At 47.3% G+C, this 16275-nt stretch overlaps 1 protein-coding gene across 2 annotated transcripts in view; it reads left to right on the top strand.

Moving 5' to 3' along the window:
* Positions 1-16275, top strand: part of KCNH1 (potassium voltage-gated channel subfamily H member 1) — a 500025-nt gene that overhangs the window by 373891 nt on the left and 109859 nt on the right. For both annotated transcript variants that reach the window (XM_075540569.1, XM_075540568.1), the window contains exons 8-9: positions 897-1096; positions 6670-6922. In XM_075540569.1, the coding sequence (XP_075396684.1) occupies positions 897-1096; positions 6670-6922 (453 nt within the window). The remainder of the gene's footprint in view (positions 1-896; positions 1097-6669; positions 6923-16275) is intronic.

Below are 16275 nucleotides of genomic sequence, written 5' to 3'. Positions count from 1 at the left end.
ACCAACAGCCCTTGAGCCAACCTCAAATTGATGGCGACCCCATGAACAATGCAATAAAGTACTTTCCGGGCCTGCACCGCCCCCGTGATAGTTTGAAGACCGGACTACTGTAACCCATAGGGTTTCCACTGGCTGATCATCAGGCATTTCTTCATACTCTGCCATGCTCTGGGAGTTCTGATGAAACCTGTCCGGCACCACAGCGACACAAGCCTCTTCAGACACCGGGGGAGGGGCGGGCAGCTCTGTATGCAGTGCATTGACTGGGAATCGGGCCTGGGTCGTTGCAGGGAACGTGAGCCTTCTACTGCTGAACTAGCAGTGCCACGTTGCTGCACAGCAGGGCTGTGTGGTGACCATTTGCCGGTGATGCAGTGGGTAAGTGTACGGCTAACTGGAACGCGAGTGGTCTGAAACTTCCCAGCCACTCCATGGGAGAACAATGTGGCCGTCTGCTCTGGAAAGATCGCAGCTTTGGGAACGTTATGGGCAGTTCAAATCTGTCCTATTAGGTCAAACTGAATCAGTACAGACCCAACAGAACTGAGTTTGGTTTTGCATGGTGTATGCAGGACCACATTGGACTGTCAACCTCAGGCATGGCTGAAACTTGTTGTGAGAAGTATAAAGTGAATCAGTCCAGCAGGTCCCCCGCCACCACCCCACTCTCCCTATTCCTATCTCCTCGCTTTGGCCTTGGTGGCCCCTGTCCCATCCACCAGAGTCCTGCCTCCCACAAGGTTATCCGCATGGTTGGTGTGTCAAGGGAGCAGCACAGCCTACCTTGCTAGTGCGATGGCAGCGCCAGCCATGGGCGTCCTGTGAATACACTGGCTATCTTGGGTCTGGACTCAGAGCACTCACATGTTGTTTTTCCTTCTTTTCCTCACCTCTAGCACTTCTCTATGCCACCATCTTTGGGAACGTGACAACCATTTTCCAGCAGATGTACGCCAACACCAACAGGTACCATGAGATGCTCAACAGCGTTCGGGACTTCTTGAAGCTCTACCAAGTGCCAAAGGGCTTGAGTGAGCGAGTCATGGATTATATCGTGTCCACCTGGTCCATGTCCAGAGGCATTGATACAGAGAAGGTAAGGAGTGGGTGATGCTTTCCCCAGTCTGAGCTGAAAGCTCTCCAAGGACAGTGATTCTCAAGGCTGGATGTGTGTCACCTGCTATTCAGTTGGATAATTTTGGATTTCTAGGTCTTACCTCTAGAGGTTTGAATTGCTTCTAGCTCAGCCTTACTCAAGACTAGTAAATTAGAGCCATTCTTTAAGCAATTGGAAAGGCATGGATCGTCTCTCAGGGAAGAGAGAAACTGGAAGTCTAATTATGCAAGGCAGAATTTCCTGAATGTGTATGATGATAAGAATCAGGACTGGGACTAGGGCGAGGCCATCAGTTTGACTAGATTTCCCATTGCTTCAGGCCCCGGTATGTCACAGTTCTGTCACTGATCCTATCTGCATTTGAAAAGCTGATGTTTTCTTCCCCATGGATTCTTTGCCATAAAGAAATTATTTTGCATTTTTGTCTTAAATGGTGATTTATCTTCATCCCTCAGTTTCTTGGTGCACCCTTCCATTCTACATCCTAAGCCAATGTCTGGCTTATTTTGCCCCAATCCCAGCCCTGATAAGAATCCTACAATGTGCTCATTAAAAGCATCTTCTTTCCCCATCCTTCGATCTGTGGGATCAGAATTTGGGGATGAGGGAAAAGTGGAAATCTACATTTCTAATAGTAGGCCAGGTCATCCCATTCATCAGATCCATCTGGAAAGCAGCAATCAAAGCTTGTGCCTTCATCATCAGCTGACTCGGCCAGAACATCACTTAGGCTCCTCTCTGGGCCTCAGTTACTTCACCCCATTACAAGCACGTCACCTGGGAAATGGATGTGGTAGGAAACCCCTCTGCCTCTCTAAACATCCTAGTATTTTAGATGATTTTCAATAAGGTGAGGAAAATTTGATGGTACTTGAATGAATACAAAGAAGATGCAGTTGACTTTCTACTACTCTAGATGGATTACCTGCTTTGAGTATTTTTGTATTGCCAATCTGCCAGGACCCAGAGAATCTAGATTCTTTTCAGTATTGTTGCTCTTATTCCATACAATAAGGTCGCTTCTGACTCATAGCAACCTGATGTACGATAGAACAAAACACCTCTAGGTGCTGTGCCATCCTGACAATTGTTCTTATGTTTGAGCCCATTGTTACAGCCACTGTGTCCAAGCATCTTATTGAAGGCCTTCTTCTTCTTCTTCTTCTTCTTCTTCTTCTTCTTCTTCTTCTTCTTCTTCTTCTTCTTCTTCTTCTTCTTCTTCTTCTTCTTTTTAAAATCATGTTATTGGGGGCGTATACCATCATCCATCCATCCATTGTGTCAAGCACATTTGTGCATCTGCTGCCATCATCATTCTCAAAACATTTGCTTTCTAGTTGAGCACTTGGTATCAGCTTCTCATTTTCCCCCTTCCCTCCACCCTCTGTCCCTCATGAACTCTTGATAATTTATAAATTATTATTGTTTTTTCATGTCTTACACTGACTGATGTCTCCTTTCACCCACTTTTCTGTTGTCCATCCCCCAGGGAGTAGGTTATACATAGATCATTGTGATCAGTTCCCTCTTTCTCCCCTGCCTTGCCCTTCCCCTCCTGGTATTGCTACTATTGGTATTATTGCTATTATTGGTTCTTGAGGGATTTCTCTGTCCTGGATTCCCTGTGTTTCCAGGTCTTATCTGTACCAGTGTACATCCTCTGGTCTAGCCCGATTGGTAAGGTAGAACTGGGATCATGATTGTAGAAGTGGGAGGAAGCATTAAAGAACTAGAGGAATGTTGTATGTTTCATCAGTGCTATACTGTGCCCTGACTGGCTCCTCCCCACGACCCTTCTGTTAGGGGATGTCCAGTTGCCTACAAATGGGTTTGGGGTCTCCATTCTGCACTCCCACTCACTCACAATGATGTGATTTTTTGTTCTTTGATGCCTAATACCTGATCCCTTTGACACCTCATTATCATACAGATTCGTGTGCTTCTTCCATGTAAGCTTTGTTTCTTCTCAGCTAGATGGCTGCTTGTTTATTTTCAATCCTTTAAGATCCCAGGTGATATATCTTTTGATAGCCAGGAACCATCAGCTTTCTTCACCACATTTGCTTATTCACCCGCTGTCTTCACCCAAGCTCCATATTGACATCTGCAATAGAATCCCTTATTCCGCATCCTCTTCCGAATCTGGCCTGACCCCTTGTCAATGCACCACTACATCTGTTGTTGGATGATCTTCATCTAAAGTTTACTTGCATATGATATTAATGATACTTTCCTATAATTTTTGAATTCTGTTGGCTAACCTTTCTTTGGAATAGATACAAATATGGGCCTCTTCCAGTCAATTGAATAAGTAGCTGTCTTCCAGATTTGCTGGCATAGATGAGTGAGTGCTTCCAGTTTTTCATGAACTTGTGGAAACATTTCAATCAGTATTCCATAAATTCCTGGAGCCTTGTTTTTGGCTAATGCTTTTAGGGCAGCTTGAACTTCTTCCTTCAGCATCATTGGTTCTTACTCTTATGCTACCTCAATGTTATAACTAGTAAAATAAAAAGATAGCATCATTGCCAAAATACTTTAGTCCATAGCCAAAGTTAGTTCCAATGGCTTTAGGATTGGTCATCCATATTCCTGGTTTTCCTCCATTATAATAATCAGTCGAGTGGGAATCAAATGGCATTTAATTGGGCCGATATCTGCCCTTAATACAGCAATGACACAGCGCCAGCCATCATTTGTTTAGAAGACACAAAGTACAAATATTTTGCATGTACCGGAATGCCTGGTCCTGGACTAATGTTTCACCCATAATTCTCCACTTCGACTTCACACATACTTTGGAGGGAGATGAGGACGCAGAGGCCCAATGGACTTTGCACACTGCCCTGGGTCATACACAGTGAAGAAATGGGGAAGTTAGCATTTGAGCCCAGTTTGGTCTGACTCCGAAGCTTACGCGTTTCTCCTGCTATTATCCTTTGGTTGTTCATATTCTTAATCAAAACATTCACTGAAAGGAAGAACTAGTCTAAATGGGGGGTTCTGGTTTCTCAAATGGGCAAGTCGTCAATTTAGAGCAGGGCTTAGCCCCTGCTTTTGCCAGTCACCAGTCGCAGACTGGCCCATCGTGCCTGTTCATCTCTCAACAATGCCCTAGGGCTGGCGCGGGGTGGGTGCCTGGCAGCCGATGGAGCAGAAAGAAACTTTGATCTCTTTGTCTGCGGCTCATTTTCCCAGGGGCCAGGATGCCTTTGTAAATCCAGTTTTCTGGAAATTGGACATTCCCTCCTCTCGCTAGAGTTGAGCCTGGCAGCTACCCAAGGCAGACGGCACAGTCAGCATTTGCCTTCTGTTTCCCTCCTCGCTAGCTCTCTTTCCTGAAGGGCTCTGGGATTTGCCCCAGGTTTCAGTCCATGTGGCTGCTCCTCCTGGCACTGGCTCTGACAGGCAACTGCTTGTCCCCACCTTGCCCTGCTTTCTCTTTCTCCATCTCTTTCTTCCTATATTAATTGAGGCAAACAAATATTTATTAAAACATTTGACAACTCAACAGTTTTCACATGAACAATTCAAATACATTCATCATGTTGGGCAACCATCACCATTATCCCCCGAGTTCTCCCACCACCATCCATAGAAACACGCTGCCCTTTTACCTAATACTGCCCTGGCCATGCCCTTCCAGATCAGAAGAGTCAGGGGCGACCAGGGGAGCCTTATGGGTGTGACCAGTAGTTAGTTGGCGGCCTTGAGAATGTCATGTGTTCCTCTGAGCTTCAGTTTCCGTGTCTCTACACCTAGAAGCTCGATGGCCTATAGTGTTCTTTGGGCCACAACCTTCTGGAATTCCTAGCCGCTCTCCGGATGACTTGTTGCTGCTGCTTCAACAACAATGCAATCATCTACATGCATGGAGCCCTTGCTGTGCACCCAGCATTTGTGCCAGGACTGTGTCCCCAGCCCCTCATGGAATCTGCAGGACCACTCTGTACACACGTTGGAAACTGAAGCCCCTGCAAAGAAGCTTAGGATTGCTTCAGCTTCACATGACTTCTGAGTGATGGAGCTGGGACTTGAGTTCAGATCAGTCTGGTCCTAAAGCCGCTTCTCTTTGCCCTGGCCTTCCAGCTTCATTTGCCACCTCTTTGGTGACATCTCCCTATCACTGCCATCCAGGTCTTCAAGGGACAGCACCGAATGAATGATACCTTCTCCGAATCAAGCAGCGAGGGAGGTGGACTGGGTGGGATGTGGGATCTGGGGTCCCATCGTTGATGCCTTCCCTGAGGCAAAAGTGTTCAAGACTGTGCCTCCACCGGCACCTCCCGTCCCCATCCCTCTGTGCGGCCTGCAGAGTCGAGAGGGCTGATGGAGGTGACGGATGGCCGTGGCAGACTGTAATTTCTCCAATCCAGCTTCCTCCATCTTCTTACATGAACTCTCCAGCAGCCCCGGGAACGGTGCCCATGAATAAAACATTGTTCCCGTGCCAGGGCTTCTGCCAGCAAAGCCCAGCCCAGGGGAAGCCAAATATTTAAAGGTGAACTCACCTGGAGGATAAATCTTGGTTCCAAACCGCTGGGCACAGTGTTGGCAGGACATTCAGAGCATTGCTCCCTCTCTGGTGTTAAGCTGGGAGAGAAGACGGCCCAAATTGAATTGGTAGTTATGCAGGAAACTTGTTTTAATGAGCCTTGAGAAGTACTTAGCACGGATACGAACAAAGCCTCGGCAGTTGGGATTTTTCTCCTTGCTTTGGCCAGTCAGCCATTCCCCCCTCATTTTCTCTTGTCCTGCAACCTGACAGCTAAAAGGTCCACAGAGGGAGAAGGCCCATGCTGAGCCCTGTTGGGGGCCCCCGCACTTCCCGGGAAGTGTGTCACTGAAGGTTCTCACATCAAACCACTATCCCTCGAATCCTGGCAACCCGTTTGTCAGAGCTGATCTGTGCTCCATAGAACTTTCCGTGGCTGATGTTTCTTTTCTTTTCTTTTTTGGAACTAGGTTTCCAGGCCTTTCTCTGGAGAAGTCTCTGGGTGGACTTGAAACTCCAGTCTTTTGGTTAGCAGCTAGCTAACCATGTTGACTGTGGGGGCCACCCAGGACCTCTAAGCCGAGGCTGACAACCTGCATTTTATAGGAGAAACAGATGTGGAGAACAGCTCAGTGATCGCATGCCGTGTGGCCCCGGCCTGTTTCTCTGACAGAAATGTGAGGTTCCCAACGACACAGGCCAATGGCAGCCTTGTTCACTGGGGCCTCACTCACTGCCAGTCAGGCGATTCTGGCTCCCAGTGATTCTGGCTCTGGCTCCATAGGGTGGGGTAGACCTTCCCGTGTGCATTTTGAGGCTTTAAATAGGGAAGAGAGAGACTCATCCTTCTGTGGAACTCACTGCTGATGGGTCTGAACCGCTGACCTCTTGGTTTGCCCCCAACTCAGAACCTGCTGTGACACCAGGGCTCCTGGTCAGTAGTGCCTAGAAGAGTTTCTATAGGGCAGTGGATGTTGCTTCTGCCCTGGGGTGTGAAGAGCCGTGGGTTGGCTGTCCCAGTAGAACCTTCATGCTGTTTCCTCCTGTACCTTGTCAGGTCCTGCAGATCTGTCCAAAAGACATGCGAGCTGACATCTGCGTGCACCTGAACCGCAAGGTGTTCAAGGAGCACCCAGCCTTCCGGCTGGCCAGCGATGGCTGCCTGCGGGCACTGGCCATGGAGTTCCAGACTGTACACTGCGCCCCGGGGGACCTCATCTACCACGCGGGCGAGAGTGTGGACAGCCTCTGCTTCGTGGTCTCCGGCTCCCTGGAGGTCATCCAGGACGACGAGGTGGTGGCCATCCTAGGTACGTGCACGTTGCCTTTGCTGGACCCTGCCAACCAGAGATCGCTTCTTGGGGCAAGGACGATTGTTAGTGTTCACCCAGTTCTCCAAGAAACACATATTTGAATGCCCTTTATCTGAGCGCCTTTGGGGGATGAGTTGCTGGAGGCACTTGGGGTGTTTTAATGATAAAAGAATGGGATTTTCCCCCTCAAACAATTAAGCAGGACAATTAAGCAGGCAGCAGCAGTGCAGCAAATGCAGCGGAATCCAGCCCTGGGTGCCCACTGTCTGGGGAAGCCTTCTGGAAGAAGTGACATCGGCTGAAGTGCAAACGCTGGGAAGGGAGGGTTGTGGACTTTACATAGAGGTGGAAGCTGCTGCGAAGTCCTGCCGAGACAGCGAGCTGGGGCAACGTGTGGGCAGAGTGGAATCCAATTCAACTGAGGAGATTCGAGTGTGTCTGTGTGGCTGGAACACACAGAGCAAGAAGGGTTGATTTGTCAGATGACACTAGAGAGGGAGCCGAGCAGGGTGCATGGCGGGTGTCAGCAGGTTCTGGCAGTCTGAGGCAGGGGCTTGGTTTTAATTTGGAGGAGCCAATGAAGGGTTAACTCAAGGAAAGAGTGGTGGCCAGATAGGCATATGAGTTTGGAAACATGCTACCCAGGGCCAAGTGCATGGTGATCTTGACTAAGACTGGTGGGCAGATGAGGAGGAACAGATGGAGTTGAGTCATGTAAGAAGGAGCCTGGCTGGAACCTGATGATGGATTTGCCGTGGGAGAGAAGGGAGCAGTCAAGAAGGCCTACAAGGCTTCACACTTGCTTAATTGGGAGGCTGGGGGGCATCTCCTATTCTAGGGACCCTAAGAGGAGGAGCAGGGCCATTGGGAGACATGGTGGCCTTTGAGATGTCGAACATCCATGGCCTGTAGGAGAGATAGCTCATGGGCTGAGGTCACACAAAAACAGCTCTTTCCTGGGACACGCCACTTCCTGAAAGGAAGGCAGTCATCGTGTAGCTAGCACTTATGCGTCCTATATTCTGTCCTAGGCTAAACCAAGCTCACAGCCATCGAGTCAGTGCTGACTCAGCGATGTCCTGCGGGTTTCCAAGACTTTACCTCCAGATTCTCGTGTAATCCTTACAGAAACCTTATGAGTTGGCTTCATTCACCCATTTTGTAGATAAAGCCCAGAGAGGTTCAGGGATTTTCCCAACCAGGCTGATGAGGTCCCTGGAGCCAGCATCCTCCAAACCCTCTGACTCAGTCCTAATGGTGAATGATGTAGTTTCCTGACCTGGGAAAGCCACTGTAGACGTATGTCTTCTTATTTGCATGTGATTTTACGGGAAACTAAGGTGGGGAGAGATTAGGTTCTACCAGAGGCATTATTTAACTTCAGGTCTAAGTAAATACATGTTGCTGACAGCTGTTGTCAAGTTGATCCCAGACACGTGATGGCCCTATGCACAATGAGATCACACCATTGTGAACTTTAAGGGTTTCACTGGCTGATGTTTGTTATAGATTGCCAGACCTTTCTTCCTACTCTGTCTTCCTCTGGAGCCACTGAAGCCTGTTTAGCAACATAGTGGCACAGAAGCCTCTGCTGCTACATGATTGGTGCCTGCACGTGAGGTGCTTGACCAGGAATCAAACCCAGGTCTTCCACATGGAAAGTGGGAATTTTACCACTGACATACCATTGTTCCCTGTGGAGACATCCAAAAAAACCCAAACTCACTGCCACCGAGTTGACGCTGACTCACAACTGCCCGATAGAACCACTCCTGTGAGTTTACAAGACTATGACTCGATAGAGGGGTAGAAGGCTCTGTCTTTTTACCATGGAGTGGCCACTGGTTTTGAACTGTTAACCTTTTGGGGTCGCAGCCCAACTTGTACCCACTATGCCACCAGGGCTTCTTGAAGATACATAGGTATTATTCTTTAATGCCCAAACTTTGTTCCTGTTTGATTTTGGAGTGTACAGGATTGTACCCTTCTTGCCCAGCTGGCCCCAAGCCAACTTGCCCTCTGGATTGCATGCTGCCAAGGTCAGCCCAAGCATGATTTTGGTTCCTTCCCATGTGCTGGCACATGGTCAGAGGGAGACTCAGGGAGTGGGCTGGGGAGGGAGGCTGAACTCCCCAGGGGAAAATGGGTATTCTGATTGTCAAGGCACCCTCTGAGGTCCACAGACCAGCACTATTCCGAGCCTCTGAGCCTCCCTCATCCAGAGGAGTGAGGTTGGGCTGTGTTTCAGGAACAGATACATGAAGATTAAAGACAATGTTTTAGTGCATCCGATGGGAAAGGACACGTGTTCTCGGGGGGCCTGGTGGCACAGTGGTCATGTGTTGGACTATGATCCTCAAGGTCGGCAATTGGAGAGCAGCAGCCAGCCCCAGTTTGGGAGAAGGGAAGGGGCTTGCTCATCCAGTAGAGTTACATTCTTGGGAATTCTCAGGGGGCAGTTCTACTCTGCCCTGTAGGGTCACAATCAGATGGCATTGACTTGATGACAGTGGGTTTGGCATTGCGTGCTTGGCTGGGTGACAAGAGTGACAAGTGATAAGAGAGTAGTGAGTCTACTTTCAATTGAATTTGAATGGACTCTTTGGTCTAAGGCAAGGGCTTGGAGTTGTCTTTCACCTGATCACACAGTTTTCCAAGGAATCTACTCTTAGGACCAGTCCTAGGTCCGTGAGAAAGATATCACTGTTTGGGGGACAGAAGCCCTGTTGAGCACGACAGAAATCTTTGGGAGCTGTTTAACAGAGATGGTTGTAAATACGGTGAACGTAATTAAGGTCGCTGGACTGTACATGTGAAGCATATGGGAACGGCCACCGTTTTGTTACCTAGACATTTACCACCATGAGAAAAGGCACAACTAGACCAAACTAAGCCAAGCCCTCTGGGCCACAATGATCCACCCGCACCCCCCAAACTGATCATGGGCGTGACACAGGCACAGGACTGGCCACCTTTCCTTCCTTTGCGCATGGAGTCGCCCTGAGTCGAGGGCTAAGTCACCGACAGCTGACCACAGTGGCAGCACCAACAACCCTGTGCCACCAGAAGTCCAGGGAGGAAGAAGAGTGTGCAGGGGCCCCATGGTGATAAACGGAGAGCTTAGGAAAAAGCCCAGCCTCATCCAGCTCGTGCCGTTGCTCACTTGTCTCTTGTTAACAGCTTACTCATTTACATTCTGCCTTCTGCTAATTGGCTTCCTCCTTCCAGTTCTTATGTTCCACCCCACTCTCTGTTTAATTTTAGCATAGACTCCCGGAATGAGGATAAGGGTCAGTCTTCATAGCTGGATGTGTTTAGTATGTATTAAAAATAGCGCTCTCTCTAATGAGAGCTCTCCCAGCCAAAAGTAACAACACAGAGACACGGCCCTTGAGCTGATTCCAACTTCTAGCAGCCCTATAGAACAGGAAAACTGCTACATGGAGTTTTCAAAGCTTTATTCTTTCTGAAGAGGAACCCTGTAGGTATTGTGTTACTCGTTGTGCTGTTAACTATGAGATCGGCAGTTCAAAACCACCAGCCGCTCCTCCGGAGAAAGATGAGGCTTTTTACTTCCATAAATATTGTATAGTCTTGGAGATCCACAGGGGCAGTTCTATGCTCGCCCTACAAGGTCACTATGAGTCAGAAGCAATTTGATGGCAGTGAGCTTGGGGCCTTTATTTTCTAGGACAGCAGGCGCCATCTCCTTTCTTCTCTGGAGCAGCTGGTGTGTTTGAACTGCCAACCTTTCAAGTACCATCCCAACTTCTAACTCACTTTGCCACCAGGCCTCCTTCAAGAATCCTCCTCATCAGTGCTCTTCACATCTCTTAAGCACAACCCATATACCAAATACATATATGTGGCCTACGAATATACACACATGCACACAGTTATACATGAAACTAGGCATTTACCCTTGTTATATAAAATGCAACCTGATATTTTCTTTTAGATTTTCTTCATGTTTAAAAAAAGTTGTGTGTGGGGGGGGGGGGGTGGGGGGGTCGTGACCAACTAAATTGCTGCCTTGACCTGTTCACAGCTCCAATTCAAAACCACGCTCCCACCAGCCCAGGCGATTTCTCTCCTGGATGGAAAGCCTTGCTGTCCCTTGAGGACAGAGGACACATTCGATGATATCTTCCTGTCGCCTGCCTCTTTGATGGTCCCTGCCTGAGCTTTGAGATGACTTCCTCCCAATTTCCTTTAGGAATTCTCTTAGAAATCTGTTACCGCCTTCCTCGAATTTAGTTTCTTGACTCCTTGAAATAAATGTGAGCATTCAGCATGTGCGTTTCATCTGTTAGATTGTTTCAACTTCATGCCTCCTAGTTTTTAATATCAGAAGACAAAAGCATGCGGAGCCATTTTGCCCATGCTCGAGTAGCCACTGTGGACATCTGCATTCTTTTGTCACTGCCAGTGAGTCAATTCTGATGCTGTAGGACAGGGTGGAACTGTCCAGTCAGTTTCCAAGACTGTAGCTCTTTATGGGAGTAGATTGGCTTGTCTTTCCTCAAGGAGTGACTGGTGGTTTCAAACTGATGACCTTGTGGTTAGCAGCCCAACACATAACCACTACGCCACCAGGGCTTCTTCATCATCTGCAAGTTAGCTTTTCCTCCTGTGTTACGCTACCTGCCCATTCAATGAGCTGTGGACTATCCTTGGGGCTGGTGATCAGTGTGATATACCTCTTCATGTTTCTATCATCAACCTGGTTATTGCATTATTTGTGTGGCTAGGGTTGTACTGCTATTTAGTTCAAGTGGGAGGATGACCAGGACCAGGCAGCCTTTGGTTCTGTTGTGCATAGAGGTTGCAATGAGTCAGGCTCAGCAGCAATAACCTCATATGGGATGTGGGCTTTGCACTTGAATACATAATTTTAATTGTAATCATGGATCATCTTGCATCTCTCTATTTTTCTTTCTCTCTCCTCTTCTGTTGGGCAAAGCAGACATCTGCCCCCCCCCTTTCTCCTAGTTTATAATTGTGAAGACTTTGCACAGTTAACGTCTTTCTGCCCGTTGACCCGGGTTGGCTCTTAGTGCAGCCTCTGTATTTCGCAGCTTCCACAGCAGAGTAGGGTGTTAGTTTGGTGGAGGGAGTACGCAGAGAGGAAACTCTTAGAGGCGTTCTCCCTCATTTGGGGAGACAAATGCACAGTTGCTGATAATGAGTAGCACAGGTTCTTTCTCTAGGTTTCCTGGAGTGAGCAGGGAGATCTTCACGCAGGAGGTAAAGCATGGACTGCGCTCTGGATCTGCTAGGCTGGCCGGTGGGGAAGGGGGAGCAGCTGGAGCACCAGGAAGCTGCAGAGGCAGGAACTTGACGGAGCACTTCAGTCAGGGCTAGCTGAGAAGACTTTGGAGCTGGGTCAGTCAGCGCTTCTCAATGTTAGCCAGCATGCGGCTCAGCTGGAAATCTTGTTCAGAGTGCAGAGGCCCCAGCTGCTTCCCCCTCGGTTCTGATTCTGGAGCTCAAGGATGAAGTTTGGGCAGATGCATTATTCATGAAGCTCCAGCACGATTCTCATGTGGTTGGCTAGATTTTAATTTACCAAATCATACACCTCTAGTATGGGGGGTGACAAGTGTGTGGGGGTGACATTTGGAAAGGAAAATCTCTAGGATTGTCAGTGGTCGGACAGAGGGAGCAAATAGGAAGATGTCTCAAAGGTAATTCTAATGTCTGGGTGAGTGGGGAAACGGTTCAGTCGGAGGGAGGAGCCTGAGAGAAAGGTGACAAGCTTGGTTTGGGCTTGTTGGGTAAAAAGGCCAATGGGGAGTTGAAGTGGCTTGTTCAGCAGTTACTCAGAAAGTAGCCCTGAAACAGGGCAGGGAAGCTTGAGCCCAAGACCATGCTTTAGGATCAAGATGAATTCCGTGATTGGAAGTAAAAATGACAGGTGCAAAGAGAACACATGAATGCTGTTCTGAATGGCCGTCTCTGTGCGCTTTAGAGGATCTACAAAGAAATGGGAGGTAGCCGTTCAGAATGCTTGCAATGAATTTTAAATGATCTGATATCTTTCAGAGGAGAAGTAAAGTAAGGCAAAAACCATTTTTAAAAATACAGTATGGTCTCAGCTGTGAGCACAAAAATATTCAGACATAAAAGTCCAAAATCAGCTTCGCCAACAGGCTGAGTGAAATGGATATCTCTGGTCCGTGAGACTGGGGGAGAGTTTCTCCACTTTTTGTTTTATAACTTTTAAGCCTTCCTTCCAAAAGCCTGTGTGATGTCTAAAATAAGGAGAAGTCATCATTTTAAAGTAGGTCTTGAGAAACTCAACACTGTTTCAAGAATTTGAAAGAATAATTTTCTTTTTTGCATATAATTTATTATTATTATTATTAAATCATTTTATTCGAGGCTCTTACAGCTCATAACAATCCATCCATCAATTGCATCAAGCACATTTGTATATATGCATTTCCTGTGTTATTTACTGAATCAATCTGGAGGGGAGGGGAGGCAATTTTTTTAGCATCTATTTGAGCATATACTGCCCAGCTCCTCTCTTCCATCCACTCTGATAGAGAAAGTCCGGCTTGACAATGCTTACAAAGTGGCTTCTTTGATAAAGATTGTGAATCCCTAGATGGTACCAATAGTCACTGTTGCTCAACTACTAATGAAGATTGAAAGTTCGAGTCTACCCAGAGACACCTTAGAAGAAAGGTCTGGTGATCTACTTCAAACTATTAGCCATTGAAAACCCTAAGGAACATGCCTACCCCCTGACATCCCACCAGACAGAGGCAGTTTGGCAGCCACTAGTTTGGCTAACATTGGACTGCTGACCATAAGGTGGCTGGTTCAAATCTGAACACCACCCACTCAGAGGGAAAAAGTGGAGGTGCCTGCTCCTGTAGAGCCTTACAGCCTCAGAAATCCTCTCATAGGGTCTCTGTGAGTCAGAATTGACTTGGCGGCTGTAGCTGTGGTTTTGATGTGGGGTTCAGTCAGAAAATGAAAGCAAGACATCATCTCGACATAAGTCTTAGTCATTTTCTGAGATGCAGAAGTTGAATTCTCCCAAGATGCTTCCTACGATTCTTGGGGGCTGGTAGTTGGTAAGGATGCTCCACTTTGCTCCGGGGACTGGGTGAAGGTGCTGGGTGAATACTGCTGTCACGCACCTAACGTATTGCTGTTCACTCAGGCTTAGCACAGGAGGAGATGATGCGTCAGACTCTAAACACTCCAACCAAGCATTAATATTCATATAGCTGTTCTATCAACCAAAGCAATTACCTTAAATCCACACGCGGATCGAGGAGCTACAGTATGAATAATCGAGCACTCGGAGAGGCAAAGGCTCACTCACACTGGCTGATGCGCACATTGTCTGATTGACAGAGGGAGGTGGAGCGGGGACTGGGCTCTTTTCCCTAATTTGGCTTTTGCTTAAGCAATTTTAAAAATTGGTCTGCAGTCCCTGTTGACACGGCAGTCAGGAGAGTTAATAGCTTTTTCTAAGTGAAATTCTCAGAACTTTCCTTACCCAGACATAAGGAATTAGTTAAATAATAAATTACGGCAAATCAAGACTGTGGTTATGAGAATGATACAAGGAAGTTTTACTGGCATGCATAATGTTTCAGATAAGAACAAAACAGAACATCTAACTCAATAAGGAGCCCCAGGAGGACAGAATGGTACGAAACACCACTAAATGAAAGGTCAGTATTTCAAGTCCACAGCTGCGCCTTGTGGAGAAAAGAGCTGGTGATCTACTGCTACGAAGATTAGTCTCTGAAACCTGGGGTGGGGCCATTCTACCCTGTGTCGCGGGGTTTCCATGAGTCAGAATCAACCCAGTGGCACAGAACATCAATCACTGCAACACAGAACTCTGCATACGCAACTATGCAGAAATGCATACATGAATAGAAGAACTATGGAAGTGTCCCAAAATGATGCTAAGTGTGTTTTCTGGGTGGAGTCATCCCTAAGGATAGCTTTGGTTTCTTGTAGGTCAGTAAAAGAGTCCAGGGTTAGGTATTCAATTGACAGTTCAAACCCACCAGTTGCTCCACAGAAGAAAGCAGAGACTCTCTGCTTTTAGAAAGATGTACAGTCTTGGAAACCCTAGATAGTGTTGCTATGAGTCCGAACCAAATCGATGGCGGTGACTTTTTGTTTTTTTGTTTTAGTTTTTGTTTCTGAACCCTGTGGCTCAGTAGAGTTTGGCATTGGACTGCTAAATGAAAAGTTTCCAGTTCAAATCTACTACCTGCTCTGCAGGAGAACGATGAGGCAGAATCCTGTTAAAAGAATTACAGTCTCAGAATCCTATGGAACAGTTCAACATTGTCCAAATCGACTTGATGGAATTGGCTTCGGTTTTTGATGTTCTGCTTTATATTTGTTTGCTTTTTTATGTTTTTTGTAGGAGCGCTGGTGGTATAGTGGTTATGCAAGGGGCGATGAACTGAATGGTTGGCAGTTCTCCTGAAAGCAGTTACAGTCTTGGAAACCCACAGGGGTTCCCTATGAGTCAGTGCTTACCCGATGGCAATGAGGGAGATTTTGGATAGAAAGCTGGGAGTCTCATGATTCAAGGGGACAACTGAACCCAGGGAAGGGGCTGAGAAAACTCGAAGTGGAGGGTAAGAAGGGATGGGGCCTAGAACAGAGCCTTGAGGAATATTAGTTTATACAGGTGTGCATAGGGCCTGGGAGACCAAAATCCTTACAACTGGACCATCATGGTAAATGGGAAAAAAAAAAAGATTGCAGTTGCCAAGGATTGCATCTTGCTTGAATCCATAGTCAATGCTCACGGAAGCAGCAGTCAAGGAATCAATTGACTCATTGCCTGGGTAAATTGCTGCACAGACCTCTTTAAGCTGTTGAAAAGCAGGGGTGTTACCTGAAGGACTAAGTGCACCTGACCCAGACCAGTTTATTTTCAATCACCTCATATGCATGTGAAAGTTGGATATTGAATAAGAACGGATGCATTTGAATTGTGGTGCTGGGGACGAAAATTGAAAGTACCATGGACTGCCAAAAGAACAAACAAGTCTGTCTGAGAAGTACAGCCAGAATGCTCCTTAGAAGTGAGGCTGATGAGACTCGGTCTCATATACTTAGGACATGTTGGCAGCAGAGCCCAGTCCCTGGAGAAGGACCTCCGACTTGGCAGAGTGAAGAAGGCCCTTGATACGATGGACTGACACAGTGGCTGCAACAATGGACTCAAGCAGAAGAGCAATTGTGAGACTAGCGTATGACAGGCCAGTGTTGTGTTCTGTTGTGTATAGGGTCGCTGTGAATCAGAACTAACTCAACGGCACCTAACTACAACAACAACAAGAATCAAGCTGTCG

This window comes from Tenrec ecaudatus, chromosome 1 (genome assembly GCF_050624435.1).
Source record: "Tenrec ecaudatus isolate mTenEca1 chromosome 1, mTenEca1.hap1, whole genome shotgun sequence".
NCBI classification, from domain to species: domain Eukaryota; kingdom Metazoa; phylum Chordata; class Mammalia; order Afrosoricida; family Tenrecidae; genus Tenrec; species Tenrec ecaudatus.
Note: the sequence above shows the minus strand (reverse complement) of the source record. Positions and strands in the feature narration are given on the sequence as shown.